Source organism: Oncorhynchus gorbuscha, linkage group LG18 (assembly GCF_021184085.1).
Source record: "Oncorhynchus gorbuscha isolate QuinsamMale2020 ecotype Even-year linkage group LG18, OgorEven_v1.0, whole genome shotgun sequence".
NCBI lineage: Eukaryota > Metazoa > Chordata > Actinopteri > Salmoniformes > Salmonidae > Oncorhynchus > Oncorhynchus gorbuscha.
The window spans coordinates 23,055,133-23,069,887 of NC_060190.1; the positions used below are offsets into that span (position 1 = coordinate 23,055,133).

Below are 14,755 nucleotides of genomic sequence, written 5' to 3' on the forward strand. Positions count from 1 at the left end.
ACCGACCTTGACCACAATGCGCTACAGAGGGTGGTGCTGACGGCCCAATACATCACCTTACAGGACCTCTATATCAGGCGGTGTCAGAGGAAGGCCTGAAAAATTGCCAAAGACTTCAACCACCCAATCTATAGACTGTTCTCCCCGTTACCGTCCGGCAAGTGGTACCGGAGCATCGGGTCTCGGCCCAACAGGATTCGTGGCAGCGTCTATCCACAAGACTGCTAAATAGTTCAGCAAAATGGTTACCCAGATGATCTTCATTGACCTTGTTTGACCCTATGCACACTCATAAGACTCCACCCACACACTCACCACACTGACACTCTCTCACACACACACACACTTTCACACTCATCAAAAAACGCTGTTCCTTTTTTACTCTTGTTATTATCTATGCCATGCCTTCAAGTACATATCTACCTCATTGATCTGGTAGCTTAATTGTTGTGCATTTTCATTCCTCTTTTAAATATATATATATATTTTTTTTTTTTTATTAACTCTGCATCGATGGGATAGGGTTCCTAAGTAAACATGCAGTATTATGGTAAAGTCGACAGCTGTTGTATTCAGCACATTTGAGTTGGAAGATTTTTCTGTGACAAGCCAGCCTGTTTTTCTACCCCTCCCCTTAAGCATACACCCCTCCCAGACATAGGTCCATCGTAGGGAGTGTGTGTGACTGTGTGTTTGTGTGTCTGTGTGTGGAGGAAAGAGGGCGTGGGAGGGGAGAGGCCATAAAATACAAGCCAAAAGGAAGCGAGAGAAAGGGAAGTGGGAAGAGAAAGAGATACAAACAAGGCTGTGTGTCGATTGTGATTTTGAGGGTCGTAGCCCAAACTCTTCCGGATAACTTGACAACCTACAAAGGACTGCAAACTTGAGTGTGACTCTGTGGAAATAAGATGCATGCGATGGAGCAGGGGAGCGTTCAAGAGCATGGAAGAAGTAGAAAACTCTCCAAGATTTGGGTGATAAATGAACGCGTTCGAGTGGGACTCGCAGAAACCCTCAGCACCTATGTCATGATGGTAAGAGAAAGATAGAGAGAGAAAAAAAGAGAGAAAGGGTTAGAGGACAACATCAACCTCCCACTTCTTAAGGTCAAGGCCGGACTGGCCCCTTGATTTGGTCGTTGACGCTGACCGTTAACGTATTTTCACGGATACGTAACCATCTGCTTAGCCAATTAGAAAAGAGGAGGCGTTTTACGTCACACACTTCACACATGCACAGAGCAAAATGTATCCGTTCTAATTTGGTGTCCGTATCCACGCGTCAGTCCGGCATCACCCTTACTCCCTTGCTTATTTGCATTTTATATTTGCATGTAATATGTTTTGGTTGTTGCATATTTCCAAAAGTACAAGAATTATAAATGAATAAGTAAAATGTTGTATTTAAAGGTATTTATTATTACTAGTTTATTACTACTCATATTACTACTAGTGTCTATATCCATTGATAGATTTCCACTCAATTATGATTCTGCTTAGAAATATTCATACAAATTGCATGTTGCAATACGCTCCCCATGTAGATGCTTATCATGTGGCATTGGTTGTCACTGTCATGCGCTTGACCCTGTGATAACACGGCTGGCCAGTTGGCCGCATGCACGCTCTCTCTCTCTCTCTCACACACACACACACACACACACACACACACACACACACACACACACACACACACACACACACACACACACACACACACACACACACACACACACACACACACACACACACACACACACACACACTCACACTCACACACACACACACACACACACACACACACACACACACACACACACACACACACACACACACACACACACACACACTCATTTGCCTTTAATAGGAAATAATACAGCCATAGACACAAAAGGGAAATAAATAGGATCAACAGGATGGCCTACAAGGCTTCACAGGGAATATCAGCATTGCTAGAAAAAACATGTCAGACACACACACACACACACACACACACACACACACGCTGCCTGTTTGTCACATGCCTGAAAACGAATCCTATTCTTAGAGCTTAGGACACAGACAGAAGACACACACGTGGTAGTAGTGTGATAATGTCTTTACTACTATACAGTAATTGTATAAGGAGCTTTCTCTTTCCTTTGTGACTTACCGACACAACAAAATGGGACGATGCTGTTGTTAATCTTAAGTGCTTTTACTGATTGGAATGATTGAAAATTACACTTTCTATTAAATTTGTCTGAAATCAAATAACAAATTTGACAGATCAATGTGATTTTTTAAATTGATTGAAAGGTTCTTAACTGCTTTCAACACCTCATGCGAATAGCATTGGGGGAAATGTAGCGGAAGCAGCCTATCAGAAGAGTTGGAGGCGTGGCTTGTTTGGGTTGTGGCTTTCAGTTGGTTCTTTTTGCACACCAGTGAGAGTGAATGTCATTCCAGTTAATCTGGTCTTTGTAGTCGTTTTTTCACCAATAGCATCTGTAATCATGCTGGCATAATTATATTTCATATAAAAGAGCCTGATATGATTTCTATTTTACTGTACACAATGCTTGATTATGATAATATGACATGGTACAAATCTGTCGTTCTGCCCCTGAACAGGCAGTTAACCCACTGTTCCCAGGCCGTCATTGAAAATAAGTATTTGTTCTTAACTGACTTGCCTAGTTAAATAAAGGTGAAATAAATATTGTGGCTACTAAATGTGGAAAATTATTTTCAACCAACTTAATATCTTGATTTACAGGGAATTATTTAATTGCTTGTAACCCAATTGTTGAAAATGTTATAGGTAATTCCAAATTAAAAAGTGAACTTGAAACAAGATGAAAAAGTGTGTTGTTTAGATGAAATATTAATTCATATTAGTTATTTATTAGGTTTATGAGTGTTCAAATAAATAGTTTGCAACTTGAAATATAAATGTGGTAATAATCCAATTAAACAGTTGACATTAAATCATATATTTGGTTTCAAAAACTAATTTACTAGTAACCAGTTAAAGTATTTTTGGAGGGTTGATCCAAAAGAGTGACCTTGGGGCATGCGTGTGGGTTGGAAGTAGGTCATCACTTTATTAACCTACATACGATACAATATTCATACAATAATCCCATCCCCCTAAGGCCTAAACTGATTATATTCTTATAACTAATTAAGTACATCACTCAAAATGAGTTGACAGGTTTATAGGACAAGACGTGATAATTACCTTTAAATGTCTTAAAGAGCAACTGAAGGCAATAAACAACTTCTCTAGTAGAAAACGGCTATTGCTATTATTCCGATTTTTTTGTTCTAGTGTCAAAATTGACTACAAAGTGTAAATAGGATAATTTAGTTCATAAAGTCAGTCTCATCCAAAACGGAGATTTGTGAGATAATTAGGGGGGGAAAGTATGTCACGGAATCAAGGGTACGATAACAGTTTTCCTTGCGTTGGGATTATTTCAATCCTGCCCACACACCCAAAACTGGCAGCAAACAAATAATCATGAATTCGGAGCGCAGCTGCACCCGACCCCATCGTAATGCCCATGGTCAATTTGGTTTGACATTCGATATCCTTATGAGGGCTAGTTAGGGAACATCAGTAAATTACACAATGTAGATGGGACAGTCATTTTAAATGTCAATAGCTCCAAATTTCTGTGACTTAAAAACCTCAAACAACTATTATTTGTAGAAATTCAGATACAAATACAGCTCAAAGATGAGAAACATTAAAATATTGCCCCATTTACATTGTATAATTTATTGACTAACTAACTAGCGCCACTAGGCTATCCAAAGTTGGCTGGCTGAAGCTGATTGGCGAAAGAAGTTAGCTGGCTTGCTAGCTAGTCTAGGCTACATCCAGACACAAGACCTGGTTAGACCGTTTCAAGTTATTTAGAAGGGTGAGTACTGTAACTGTGTGCTGTTTTGGCAGAGTGAAAGTAGAAACGAAGTACGTGAGGATGGAGGTCGGATGTTGGAGAATTTTTCAAACACCTGAAAAGGGTTTTTCCAGGAATCTAGAGCCATAATCATTCTGCCTAATTCTATGTAAAAAAAAATGTATATTTTTCTCCATAGGTTATCCAAGGATACATCTTTTCCAGCAGCATACCACCCTGCATCCCACTGCTGGCTTGTTCTGAAGCTAAGCAGAGTTGGTCCTGGTCAGTCGATGAATGGGAGACCAGATGCTGCTGGAAGTGGTGTTGAAGGGCCAGTAGGAGGCACCCTTTCCACTGCTCTAGAAATAATATCCCAATGCCCCAGGGCAGTGATTGGGGACATTGCCCTTTGTAGGGTTCTGTTTTTCGGATGGGACATTAAACGGGTGTCCTGACTCTCTGTGGTCACTAAAGATCCCATAGCATTTATAGTAAGAGTTAACCCTGGTGTCCTGGCTAAATTCCCAATCTGGCCCTCATACAGTCACCTAATCATCCCCAGTTTACAATTGGCTCATTCACCTCCTCTCCGCTGTAAAAAATAAATGTACTTGTTCAACTGTCATTTTAATGATGGTGTCATTCTGACTGTTGTAAATTACACATCTAAATATACTGCAATAACATGCCTAAAATGTCACATCCAAATTACAACACAGTACATGCAACCACACGTCAATACAGGCACATATCATGGAATAATAATTAACACACAGATGTCATGATAATATCATAAGGTGGCAGATTAAATTTAAACCAAATATTTTCTGCATACCTCTTGAGCTGTCTGCATCCCCCTAAAATCTGGATAAAAGGTTGAACGGAATGTGATTCTTATTGGGTACATTAAGTAATTGTACACTTTCCTAAAGTCTAGCAACTTTGCCCGCAGCATGCCAGCTAAGATACCGTAGTTAGATAAGCTACCCTAAGTTGATTGGTAGCCTGAAATGACTTGGTTGCTGGTTATGAGGTTGGGAGATTGGGAATCTATCTAACTAAAACCACTCCATAAAATGGCTAGGTGTCTTGTATTACATACAAATAAAATTGTTTAATTTATGAATCAAAAGGAATCAATAGGTGACATAGCTTGATCAAATTCATTTACAAACATACCTCCTGTGACTCCTGCCCATCATCGGCAGCTAAAATCAAATCAAATGCAGTGTCTTTGCTCCATGGTGCACCTTGGAAGGAAACACTTACTAGGGAGAACGGGGGTACTCTTTGCCTGGTCCAGTCCAGCTCCTCCACAAAATACCACTGACAGATCTATTATTTTATAAATAATTATGTTGAACTTTAATAATTCATTTTACATCAGAAAAATATCAAACTGGACAAATCTGAGGGGGAATGTGTTATGCAGGTGAGTGAGGACCCAAAAGCGACTTAACAGAAACAGAGTTTATTCAAGTCCAAAACAGAAAACGACAAATCCTGAATCCATAACAGAAATCCTCTAGTCTGTAGAGGGGAAGGACAGGAGAAGCGGCCACAGACTGCAGGTCGCTTCGGGTAGGCGCAGGCCGTAGCTGACAGAGACACCTGCTCACACGCAGCATCTGATGAAGGCAAAAACACGACAGGACGGAACAAGAACACAGTACAGCAAACAAGGATCCGACAAGGACAGAAGCGGAAACAGAGGGAGAAATAGGGACTCTAATCAGAGGGCAAAATAGGGGACAGGTGTGAAAGAGTAAACGAGGTAGTTAGGAGAATGAGGAACAGCTGGGAGCAGGAACGGAACGATAGAGAGAGAGAGAGAGAGAGAGAGAGAGAGAGAGAGAGAGAGAGAGAGAGAGAGAGAGAGAGAGAGAGAGAGAGAGGGAAAGAACCTAATAAGACCAGCAGGGGGAAACGAATAGAAGAGAAAGCACAGGGACAAGACATGACAATCTATGACAAAACATGACAGTACCCCCCCACTCACCGAGCGCCTCCTGGCGCACTCGAGGAGGAACCCTGGCGGCAACGGAGGAAATCATCGATCAACGAACGGTCCAGCACGTCCCGAGATGGAACCCAACTCCTCTCCTCAGGACCGTACCCCTCCCAATCCACTAAGTACTGGTGACCACGTCCCCGAGAACGCATGTCCATGATCTTCCGTACCCTGTAGATAGGTGCGCCTCGACAAGGACGGGGGGAGACGAACGGGGGCGCGAAGAAAGGGCTTGACACAGGAGACATGGAAGACAGGGTGGACGCGACGAAGATGTCGCGGAAGAAGAAGTCGCACTGCGACAGGATTAACGACCTGAGAAATACGGAACGGACCAATGAACCGCGGAGTCAACTTGCGAGAAGTTGTCGTAAGGGGAAGGTTACGAGTAGAAAGCCATACTCTCTGACCGCGACAATACCTAGGACTCTTAATCCTACGTTTATTGGCGGCTCTCACAGTCTGCGCCCTATAACGGCAAAGTGCAGACCTGACCCTCCTCCAGGTGCGCTCACAACGTTGGACAAAAGCCTGAGCGGAGGGAACGCTGGACTCGGCGAGCTGGGACGAGAACAGAGGGGCTGGTACCCAAGGCTACTCTGAAAAGGAGATAGCCCGGTTGCAGACGAAGGAAGCGAGTTGTGAGCGTATTCTGCCCAGGGAGCTGTTCTGCCCAAGACGCAGGGTTTCGAAAAGAAAGACTGCGTAAGATGCGACCAATAGTCTGATTGGCCCGTTCTGCTTGACCGTTAGACTGGGGATGAAAACCGGAAGAGAGACTGACGGAAGAACCAATCAAGCGACAAAACTCCCTCCAAAACTGAGACGTGAATTGCGGACCTCTGTCCGAAACGGCGTCTAACGGAAGGCCATGAATTCTGAACACATTCTCAATGATGATCTGTGCCGTCTCTTTAGCGGAAGGAAGCTTAGCGAGGGAATAAAATGAGCCGCCTTAGAGAACCTATCGACAACCGTTAGAATAACAGTCTTCCCCGCTGACGAAGGCAGACCGGTAATGAAGTCTAAGGCGATGTGAGACCATGGTCGAGAAGGAATGGGAAGCGGTCTGAGACGACCGGCAGGAGGAGAGTTACCTGACTTAGTCTGCGCGCAGTCCGAACAAGCAGCCGCGAAACGGCGCGTGTCACGCTCCTGAGTAGGCCACCAAAACCGCTGGCGAATAGAAGCAAGCGTACCCCGAACGCCGGGGTGGCCAGCTAACTTGGCAGAGTGAGCCCACTGAAGAACGGCCAGACGAGTAGAAACAGGAACGAAAAGAAGGTCACTAGGACAAACGCGCGGTGACGGAGTGTGAGTGAGTGCTTGCTTTACCTGTCTCTCAATTCCCCAGACAGTCAACCCGACAACACGCCCTTCAGGGAGAATCCCCTCGGGGTCGGTAGAGGCTACAGAAGAACTGAAGAGACGGGATAAAGCATCAGGCTTGGTGTTCTTAGTACCCGGACGATAAGAAATCACGAACTCGAAACGAGCGAAAAACAACATTTACATACATTTACATTTAAGTCATTTAGCAGACGCTCTTATCCAGAGCGACTTACAAATTGGTGCATTCACCTTATGACATCCAGTGGAACAGTCACTTTACAATAGTGCATCTAAATCTTAAAGGGGGGGGTGAGAGGGATTACTTATCCTATCCTAGGTATTCCTTAAAGAGGTGGGGTTTCAGGTGTCTCCGGAAGGTGGTGATTGACTCCGCTGTCCTGGCATCGTGAGGGAGTTTGTTCCACCATTGGGGGCCAGCGCAGCGAACAGTTTTGACTGGGCTGAGCGGGAGCTGTACTTCCTCAGTGGTAGGGAGGCGAGCAGGCCAGAGGTGGATGAACGCAGTGCCCTTGTTTGGGTGTAGGGCCTGATCAGAGCCTGGAGGTACTGAGGTGCCGTTCCCCTCACAGCTCCGTAGGCAAGCACCATGGTCTTGTAGCGGATGCGAGCTTCAACTGGAAGCCAGTGGAGAGAACGGAGGAGCGGGGTGACGTGAGAGAACTTGGGAAGGTTGAACACCAGACGGGCTGCGGCGTTCTGGATGAGTTGAAGGGGTTTAATGGCACAGGCAGGGAGCCCAACCAACAGCGAGTTGCAGTAATCCAGACGGGAGATGACAAGTGCCTGGATTAGGACCTGCGCCGCTTCCTGTGTGAGGCAGGGTCGTACTCTGCGGATGTTGTAGAGCATGAACCTACAGGAACGGCCACCGCCTTGATGTTGGTTGAGAACGACAGGGTGTTGTCCAGGATCACGCCAAGGTTCTTGGCGCTCTGGGAGGAGGACACAATGGAGTTGTCAACCGTGATGGCGAGATCATGGAACGGGCAGTCCTTCCCCGGGAGGAAGAGCAGCTCCGTCTTGCCGAGGTTCAGCTTGAGGTGGTGATCCGTCATCCACACTGATATGTCTGCCAGACATGCAGAGATGCGATTCGCCACCTGGTCATCAGAAGGGGAAAGGAGAAGATTAGTTGTGTGTCGTCTGCATAGCAATGATAGGAGAGACCATGTGAGGTTATGACAGAGCCAAGTGACTTGGTGTATAGCGAGAATAGGAGAGGGCCAAGAACAGAGCCCTGGGGGACACCAGTGGTGAGAGCGCGTGGTGAGGAGACAGATTCTCGCCACGCCACCTGGTAGGAGCGGCCTGTCAGGTAGGACGCAATCCAAGCGTGGGCCGCGCCGGAAATGCCCAACTCGGAGAGGGTGGAGAGGAGGATCTGATGGTTCACAGTATCGAAGGCAGCCGATAGATCTAGAAGGATGAGAGCAGAGGAGAGAGAGTTAGCTTTAGCAGTGCGGAGCGCCTCCGTGATACAGAGGAGAGCAGTCTCAGTTGAATGACTAGTCTTGAAACCTGACTGATTTGGATCTAGAAGGTCATTCAGAGAGAGATAGCGGGAGAGCTGGCCAAGGACGGCACGTTCAAGAGTTTTGGAGAGAAAAGAAAGAAGGGATACTGGTCTGTAATTGTTGACATCGGAGGGATCGAGTGTAGGTTTTTTCAGAAGGGGTGCAACTCTCGCTCTCTTGAAGACGGAAGGGACGTAGCCAGCAGTCAGGGATGAGTTGATGAGCGAGGTGAGGAAAGGGAGAAGGTCTCCGGAAATGGTCTGGAGAAGAGAGGAGGGGATAGGGTCAAGCGGGCAGGTTGTTGGGCGGCCGGCCGTCACAAGACGCGAGATTTCATCTGGAGAGAGAGGGGAGAAAGAGGTCAGAGCACAGGGTAGGGCAGTGTGAGCAGAACCAGCGGTGTCGTTTGACTTAGCAAACGAGGATCGGATGTCGTCGACCTTCTTTTCAAAACGGTTGACGAAGTCATCTGCAGAGAGGGAGGGGGGGGGGATTCAGGAGGGAGGAGAAGGTGGCAAAGAGCTTTCTAGGGTTAGAGGCAGATGCTTGGAATTTAGCGTGGTAGAAAGTGGCTTTAGCAGCAGAGACAGAGGAGGAAAATGTAGAGAGGAGGGAGTGAAAGGATGCCAGGTCCGCAGGGAGGCGAGTTTTCCTCCATTTCCGCTCGGCTGCCCGGAGCCCTGTTCTGTGAGCTCGCAATGAGTCATCGAGCCACGGAGCGGGAGGGGAGGACCGAGCCGGCCTGGAGGATAGGGGACATAGAGAGTCAAAGGATCCAGAGAGGGAGGAGAGGAGGGTTGAGGAGGCAGAATCAGGAGATAGGTTGGAGAAGGTTTGAGCGGAGGGAAGAGATGATAGGACAACACCCAACGAGCCTGACGCGCATTGAGTCGTTTGGCAGAACGGATGTACTCAAGGTTCTTATGGTCAGTCCAAACGACAAAAGGAATGGTCGCCCCCTCCAACCACTGTCGCCATTTGCCTAGGGCTAAGCGGATGGCGAGCAGTTCGCGGTTTCCCACATCATAGTTACGTTCCGACGGCGACAGGCGATGAGAAAAATATGCGCAAGGATGGACCTTATCGTCAGAATGGGAGCGCTGGGACAGAATGGCTCCCACGCCCACCTCTGACGCGTCAACCTCGACAATGAATTGTTTAGTGACGTCAGGAGTAACAAGGATAGGAGCGGATGTAAAACGCTTCTTGAGGAGATCAAAAGCTCCCTGGGCGGAACCGGACCACTTAAAGCACGTCTTGACAGAAGTAAGGGCTGTGAGAGGAGCTGCCACTTGACCGAAATTACGAATGAAACGCCGATAGAAATTCTCGAAACCGAGAAAACGCTGCAACTCGACACGTGACTTAGGGACGGGCCAATCGCTGACAGCATGGACCTTAGCGGGATCCATCTGAATGCCTTCAGCGGAAATAACAGAACCGAGAAAAGTGACGGAGGAGACATGAAAAGCTCACTTCTCAGCCTTCACATAAAGACAATTCTCTAAAAGGCGCTGGAGAACACGTCGAACGTGCTGAACATGAATCTGGAGTGACGGTGAAAAAATCAGGATATCGTCAAGGTAAACGAAAACAAAGATGTTCAGCATGTCTCTCAGTACATCATTCACTAATGCCTGAAAGACAGCTGGAGCATTAGCGAGACCGAACGGCAGAACCCGGTATTCAAAATGCCCTAACGGAGTGTTAAATGCCGTTTTCCACTCGTCCCCCTCCCTGATGCGCACGAGATGGTAAGCGGTACGAAGGTCCAACTTAGTAAAGAACCTGGCTCCCTGCAGAATCTCGAAGGCTGACGACATAAGGGGAAGCGGATAACGATTCTTAACCGTTATGTCGTTCAGCCCTCGATAATCCACGCAGGGGCGCAGAGTACCGTCCTTCTTCTTAACAAAAAAAAACCCCGCTCCGGAGGGAGAGGAAGAAAGCACAACGGTACCGGCGTCGAGAGAAACAGACAGATAATCTTCGAGAGCCTTACGTTCGGGAGCCGACAGAGAGTATAGTCTACACCGGGGGGGAGTGGTCCCCGGAAGGAGATCAATACTACAATCATACGACCGGTGAGGAGGAAGGGAGGTGGCTCTGGACCGACTGAAGACCGTGCGCAGATCATGATATTCCTCCGGCACCCCTGTCAAATCACCAGGTTCCTCCTGTGAAGAGGGGACAGAAGAAACAGGAGGGATAGCAGACATTAAACATTTCACATGACAAGAAACGTTCCAGGATAGGATAGAATTACTAGACCAATTAATAGAAGGATTATGACACACTAGCCAGGGATGACCCAAAACAACAGGTGTAAAAGGTGAACGAAAAATCAAAAAAGAAATGGTCTCACTGTGGTTACCAGATACTGTGAGGGTTAAAGGTAGTGTTTCACATATTATACTGGGGAGGGGACTACCATCCAAGGCGAACATGGGCGTGGGCTCCCCTAACTGTCTGAGAGGAATGTCATGTTTCCGAGCCCATGCTTCGTCCATAAAACAGCCCTCAGCCCCAGAGTCTATCAAGAAACTGCAGGAAGCTGCCGAACCGGTCCAGCGTAGATGGACCGCCAAGGTAGTACAGGATCTTGATGGAGAGACCTGAGTAGTAGCGCTCACCAGTAGCTCTCCGCTTACTGATGAGCTCTGACGTTTTACTGGACATGAAAAGACAAAATGTCCAGCAGAACCGCAATAGAGACAGAGGCGGTTGGTGATTCTCCGTTCCCTCTCCTTAGTCGAGATGCGAATACCTCCCATCTGCATGGGCTCAACACCTGAGCCAGTGGGAAGAGATGGTTGTGATGCGGAGAGGGGAAACACCGTTAACGCGAGCTCTCTTCCACGAGCTCGGTGACGAAGATCTACCCGTCGTTCTATGCGGATGGCGAGTTCAATCAAAGAATCCACGCTGGAAGGAACCTCCCGGGAGAGAATCTCATCCTTAACCTTAGCGTGGAGTCCCTCCAGAAAACGAGCGAGCAACGCCGGCTCGTTCCAGTCACTGGAGGCAGCAAGAGTGCGAAACTCTATAGAGTAATCCGTTATGGATCGATCACCTTGACATAGGGAAGCCAGGGCCCTGGAAGCCTCCTTCCCAAAAACTGAACGATCAAAAACCCGTATCATCTCCTCTTTAAAGTTCTGATACTCGTTAGTACACTCAGCCCTTGCCTCCCAGATAACCGTGCCCCACTCACGAGCCCGTCCAGTAAGGAGAGATATGACGTAGGCGATACAAGCTCTATCCCTAGAGTATGTGTTGGGCTGGAGAGAGAACACAATATCACACTGGGTGAGAAAGGAGCGGCATTCAGTGGGCTGCCCAGAGTAACACGGTGGGTTATTAATTCTTGATTCTGGAGACTCAGAAGACCAGGAAGTAGCTGGTGGCTCGAGACGGAGATTGTGAAACTGTCTTGAGAGATCGGAGACCTGAGCGGCCAGGGTCTCAACGGCATGATGAGCAGCAGACAATTCCTGCTCGTGTCTGCCGAGCATCGCTCCCTGGATCTCGACGGCTGAGTTGCGAGGATCCGTAGTCGCTGGGTCCATTCTTGGTCGGATCCTTCTGTTATGCAGGTGAGTGAGGACCCAAAAGCAACTTAACAGAAACAGAGTTTATTCAAGTCCAAAACAGAAAACGACAAATCCTGAATCCATAACAGAAATCCTCTAGTCTGTAGAGGGGAAGGACAGGAGAAGCGGCCACAGACTGCAGGTCGCTTCGGGTAGGCGCAGGCCGTAGCTGACAGAGACACCTGCTCACACGCAGCATCTGATGAAGGCAAAAACACGACAGGACGGAACAAGAACACAGTACAGCAAACAAGGATCCGACAAGGACAGAAGCGGAAACAGAGGGAGAAATAGGGACTCTAATCAGAGGGCAAAATAGGGGACAGGTGTGAAAGAGTAAACGAGGTAGTTAGGAGAATGAGGAACAGCTGGGAGCAGGAACGGAACGATAGAGAGAGAGAGAGAGAGAGAGAGATAGAGAGAGAGAGGGAAAGAACCTAATAAGACCAGCAGGGGGAAACGAATAGAAGAGAAAGCACAGGGACAAGACATGACAATCTATGACAAAACATGACAGAATGTGCTCTTGTGCCCCCTATGGGCATGACGCCTCTGCAAGAGACACTCACATCAAAGACGCATTCAAGACCCAAATCTAGTTCTCATTCACATTTCCTAATGAGGGAATTGAAACTTGTGACAAAGCTTGTTGGATGTTTTATGAAATGACATGTTTTTACTTTAACAGCAATTCTTTGTTTAATTGAGTTAAGTGAATCCAAATGCACCAGAAGGAATACATTACGTAGACCCACAAACCAGCTTGGATGTATTCACAGCTGTAATAAATTATTGTAATCAATTCTCCCACTGCCTCTGTGGACGTCTGTTTTTGACAGGTTGTGTTCATGTTGTGTTTATATTCAAGGTGTTTGGCTTGGGCTCTGTGGCACAGGTCGTGACTGGACGGGGTGCGTTCGGAGAGTACCTTAGTGTCAACCTGGGCTTCGGCCTGGGCGTGGCTATGGGAGTGCATATTGGCGGGAGGGTCTCAGGTACATAACACAACACCACTCATTTTGACATGGGTAAAGGTTGAAATCGTTTTCATGTCTGGTGCCTCTTATAACAGCACATTTAAGTGCAAAAGTAAAATACTTCCCTCTCTCTCTCTTCCTCTACCTCCTAGGGGCCCATATGAACGCAGCAGTATCATTCTCCATGTGTCTCTTTGGTCGTTTGGGTTGGAGGATGCTTCCCGTCTATATCCTCAGTCAGCTGATAGGCTCCTTCTTGGCTGCTGGGACCATATACTCCCTTTACTATGGTAAAGACAGAATGACAACACAGAAGACAATGACCAGTTCACTTTGGGAAATCATACAGCCAGTACAAGGAAGCGCTTGTGTGCATTAAACGTCACTATGAGGGCCGGAAATGTTTGTTTCAATGTTATTGTTTGAGATACATGTACATTTCCCAACCTTAACACTTGAAAACCTACAGATAGTAGTAGTGTGTTGGTTGAATATGGTTATGAGGCGCTGTGCAATGCTGTGAAACTTGCTTTGTCACTGTATTTCCAGACGCCATATACCACTACTGTGGAGGGAATCTGACTGTGTCTGGCCCTAAGGCTACCGCTGGGATCTTTGCTACCTACCCAGCACCCTACCTCTCGCTTCATGCTGGATTCTTAGACCAGGTATGCATGAAACGGGTCATTCAACCCCATTTTACTCCACAAAGACACCTGTTGAATTGGTTTGTCAAGCCAGTTTACCCTGATCTACATTTTACTGTGGACGTTCATCTCCCACTGACAGAGGACAACTCATGCTATCTCTCCCTTTTCTCACCAAGTGTGTGTGCGTGTGTGTGTGTGTGTGTTAATTGTGTGTCGTCCAGGTATTGAGCACATAGGGGGGAATTCAGACCCGAGTTTTGTGCACGTAAATGGAACTTCATTTCCTTTTTATGCACTTCTCTCTCAATGCGTAGTCTGACCTTGAACTTGAGCGTGGGGAAACGCATGTGCCAGCCAGCTATACGTTTGGGGTGGAGATCACAGAAATGGAGGTGTGGTAGAGGTGTGTCTACAGATATCTGTATTCTGACCTTGACTTAATTCGCTCAGAATTCCACCACATTTGCGCTTGAGGAAACCATGGATAAGGTCGAGCGAACCTGTTCGTTCCAAGTGGAAACTCATACTTAATTGTTTTTTTTCCAGATATAAATAACCCCTTTTCTTCATGCACTGTAATTTATAAATTGATGAGAGCAATTGATACGAGGGTTAAAAAAAAATAAGATGATTTTTCCCTCAGATCGCTGGAGAATGAAACCAGTCATAGAAGCAAACTAAAAACATGACAAGAATTTCTGCCCTTTTCCCACTGCGATGTACAACATGCTGTGACCTTATGCATCATTTTAATTGTATGGCCTT

The 14,755-nt window shown here is 46.7% G+C and overlaps 1 protein-coding gene across 2 annotated transcripts in view; it reads left to right on the forward strand.

The window, feature by feature from the left end:
• The window catches only part of aqp7 (aquaporin 7), a 25,882-nt gene continuing 11,127 nt past the window's right edge, over positions 1-14,755 (forward strand). For both annotated transcript variants that reach the window (XM_046310703.1, XM_046310704.1), the window contains exons 1-4: positions 1-1,034; positions 13,232-13,358; positions 13,493-13,630; positions 13,890-14,008. In XM_046310703.1, coding sequence (XP_046166659.1) covers positions 909-1,034; positions 13,232-13,358; positions 13,493-13,630; positions 13,890-14,008 — 510 coding nt within the window. In that variant the 5' untranslated portion in view covers positions 1-908. The remainder of the gene's footprint in view (positions 1,035-13,231; positions 13,359-13,492; positions 13,631-13,889; positions 14,009-14,755) is intronic.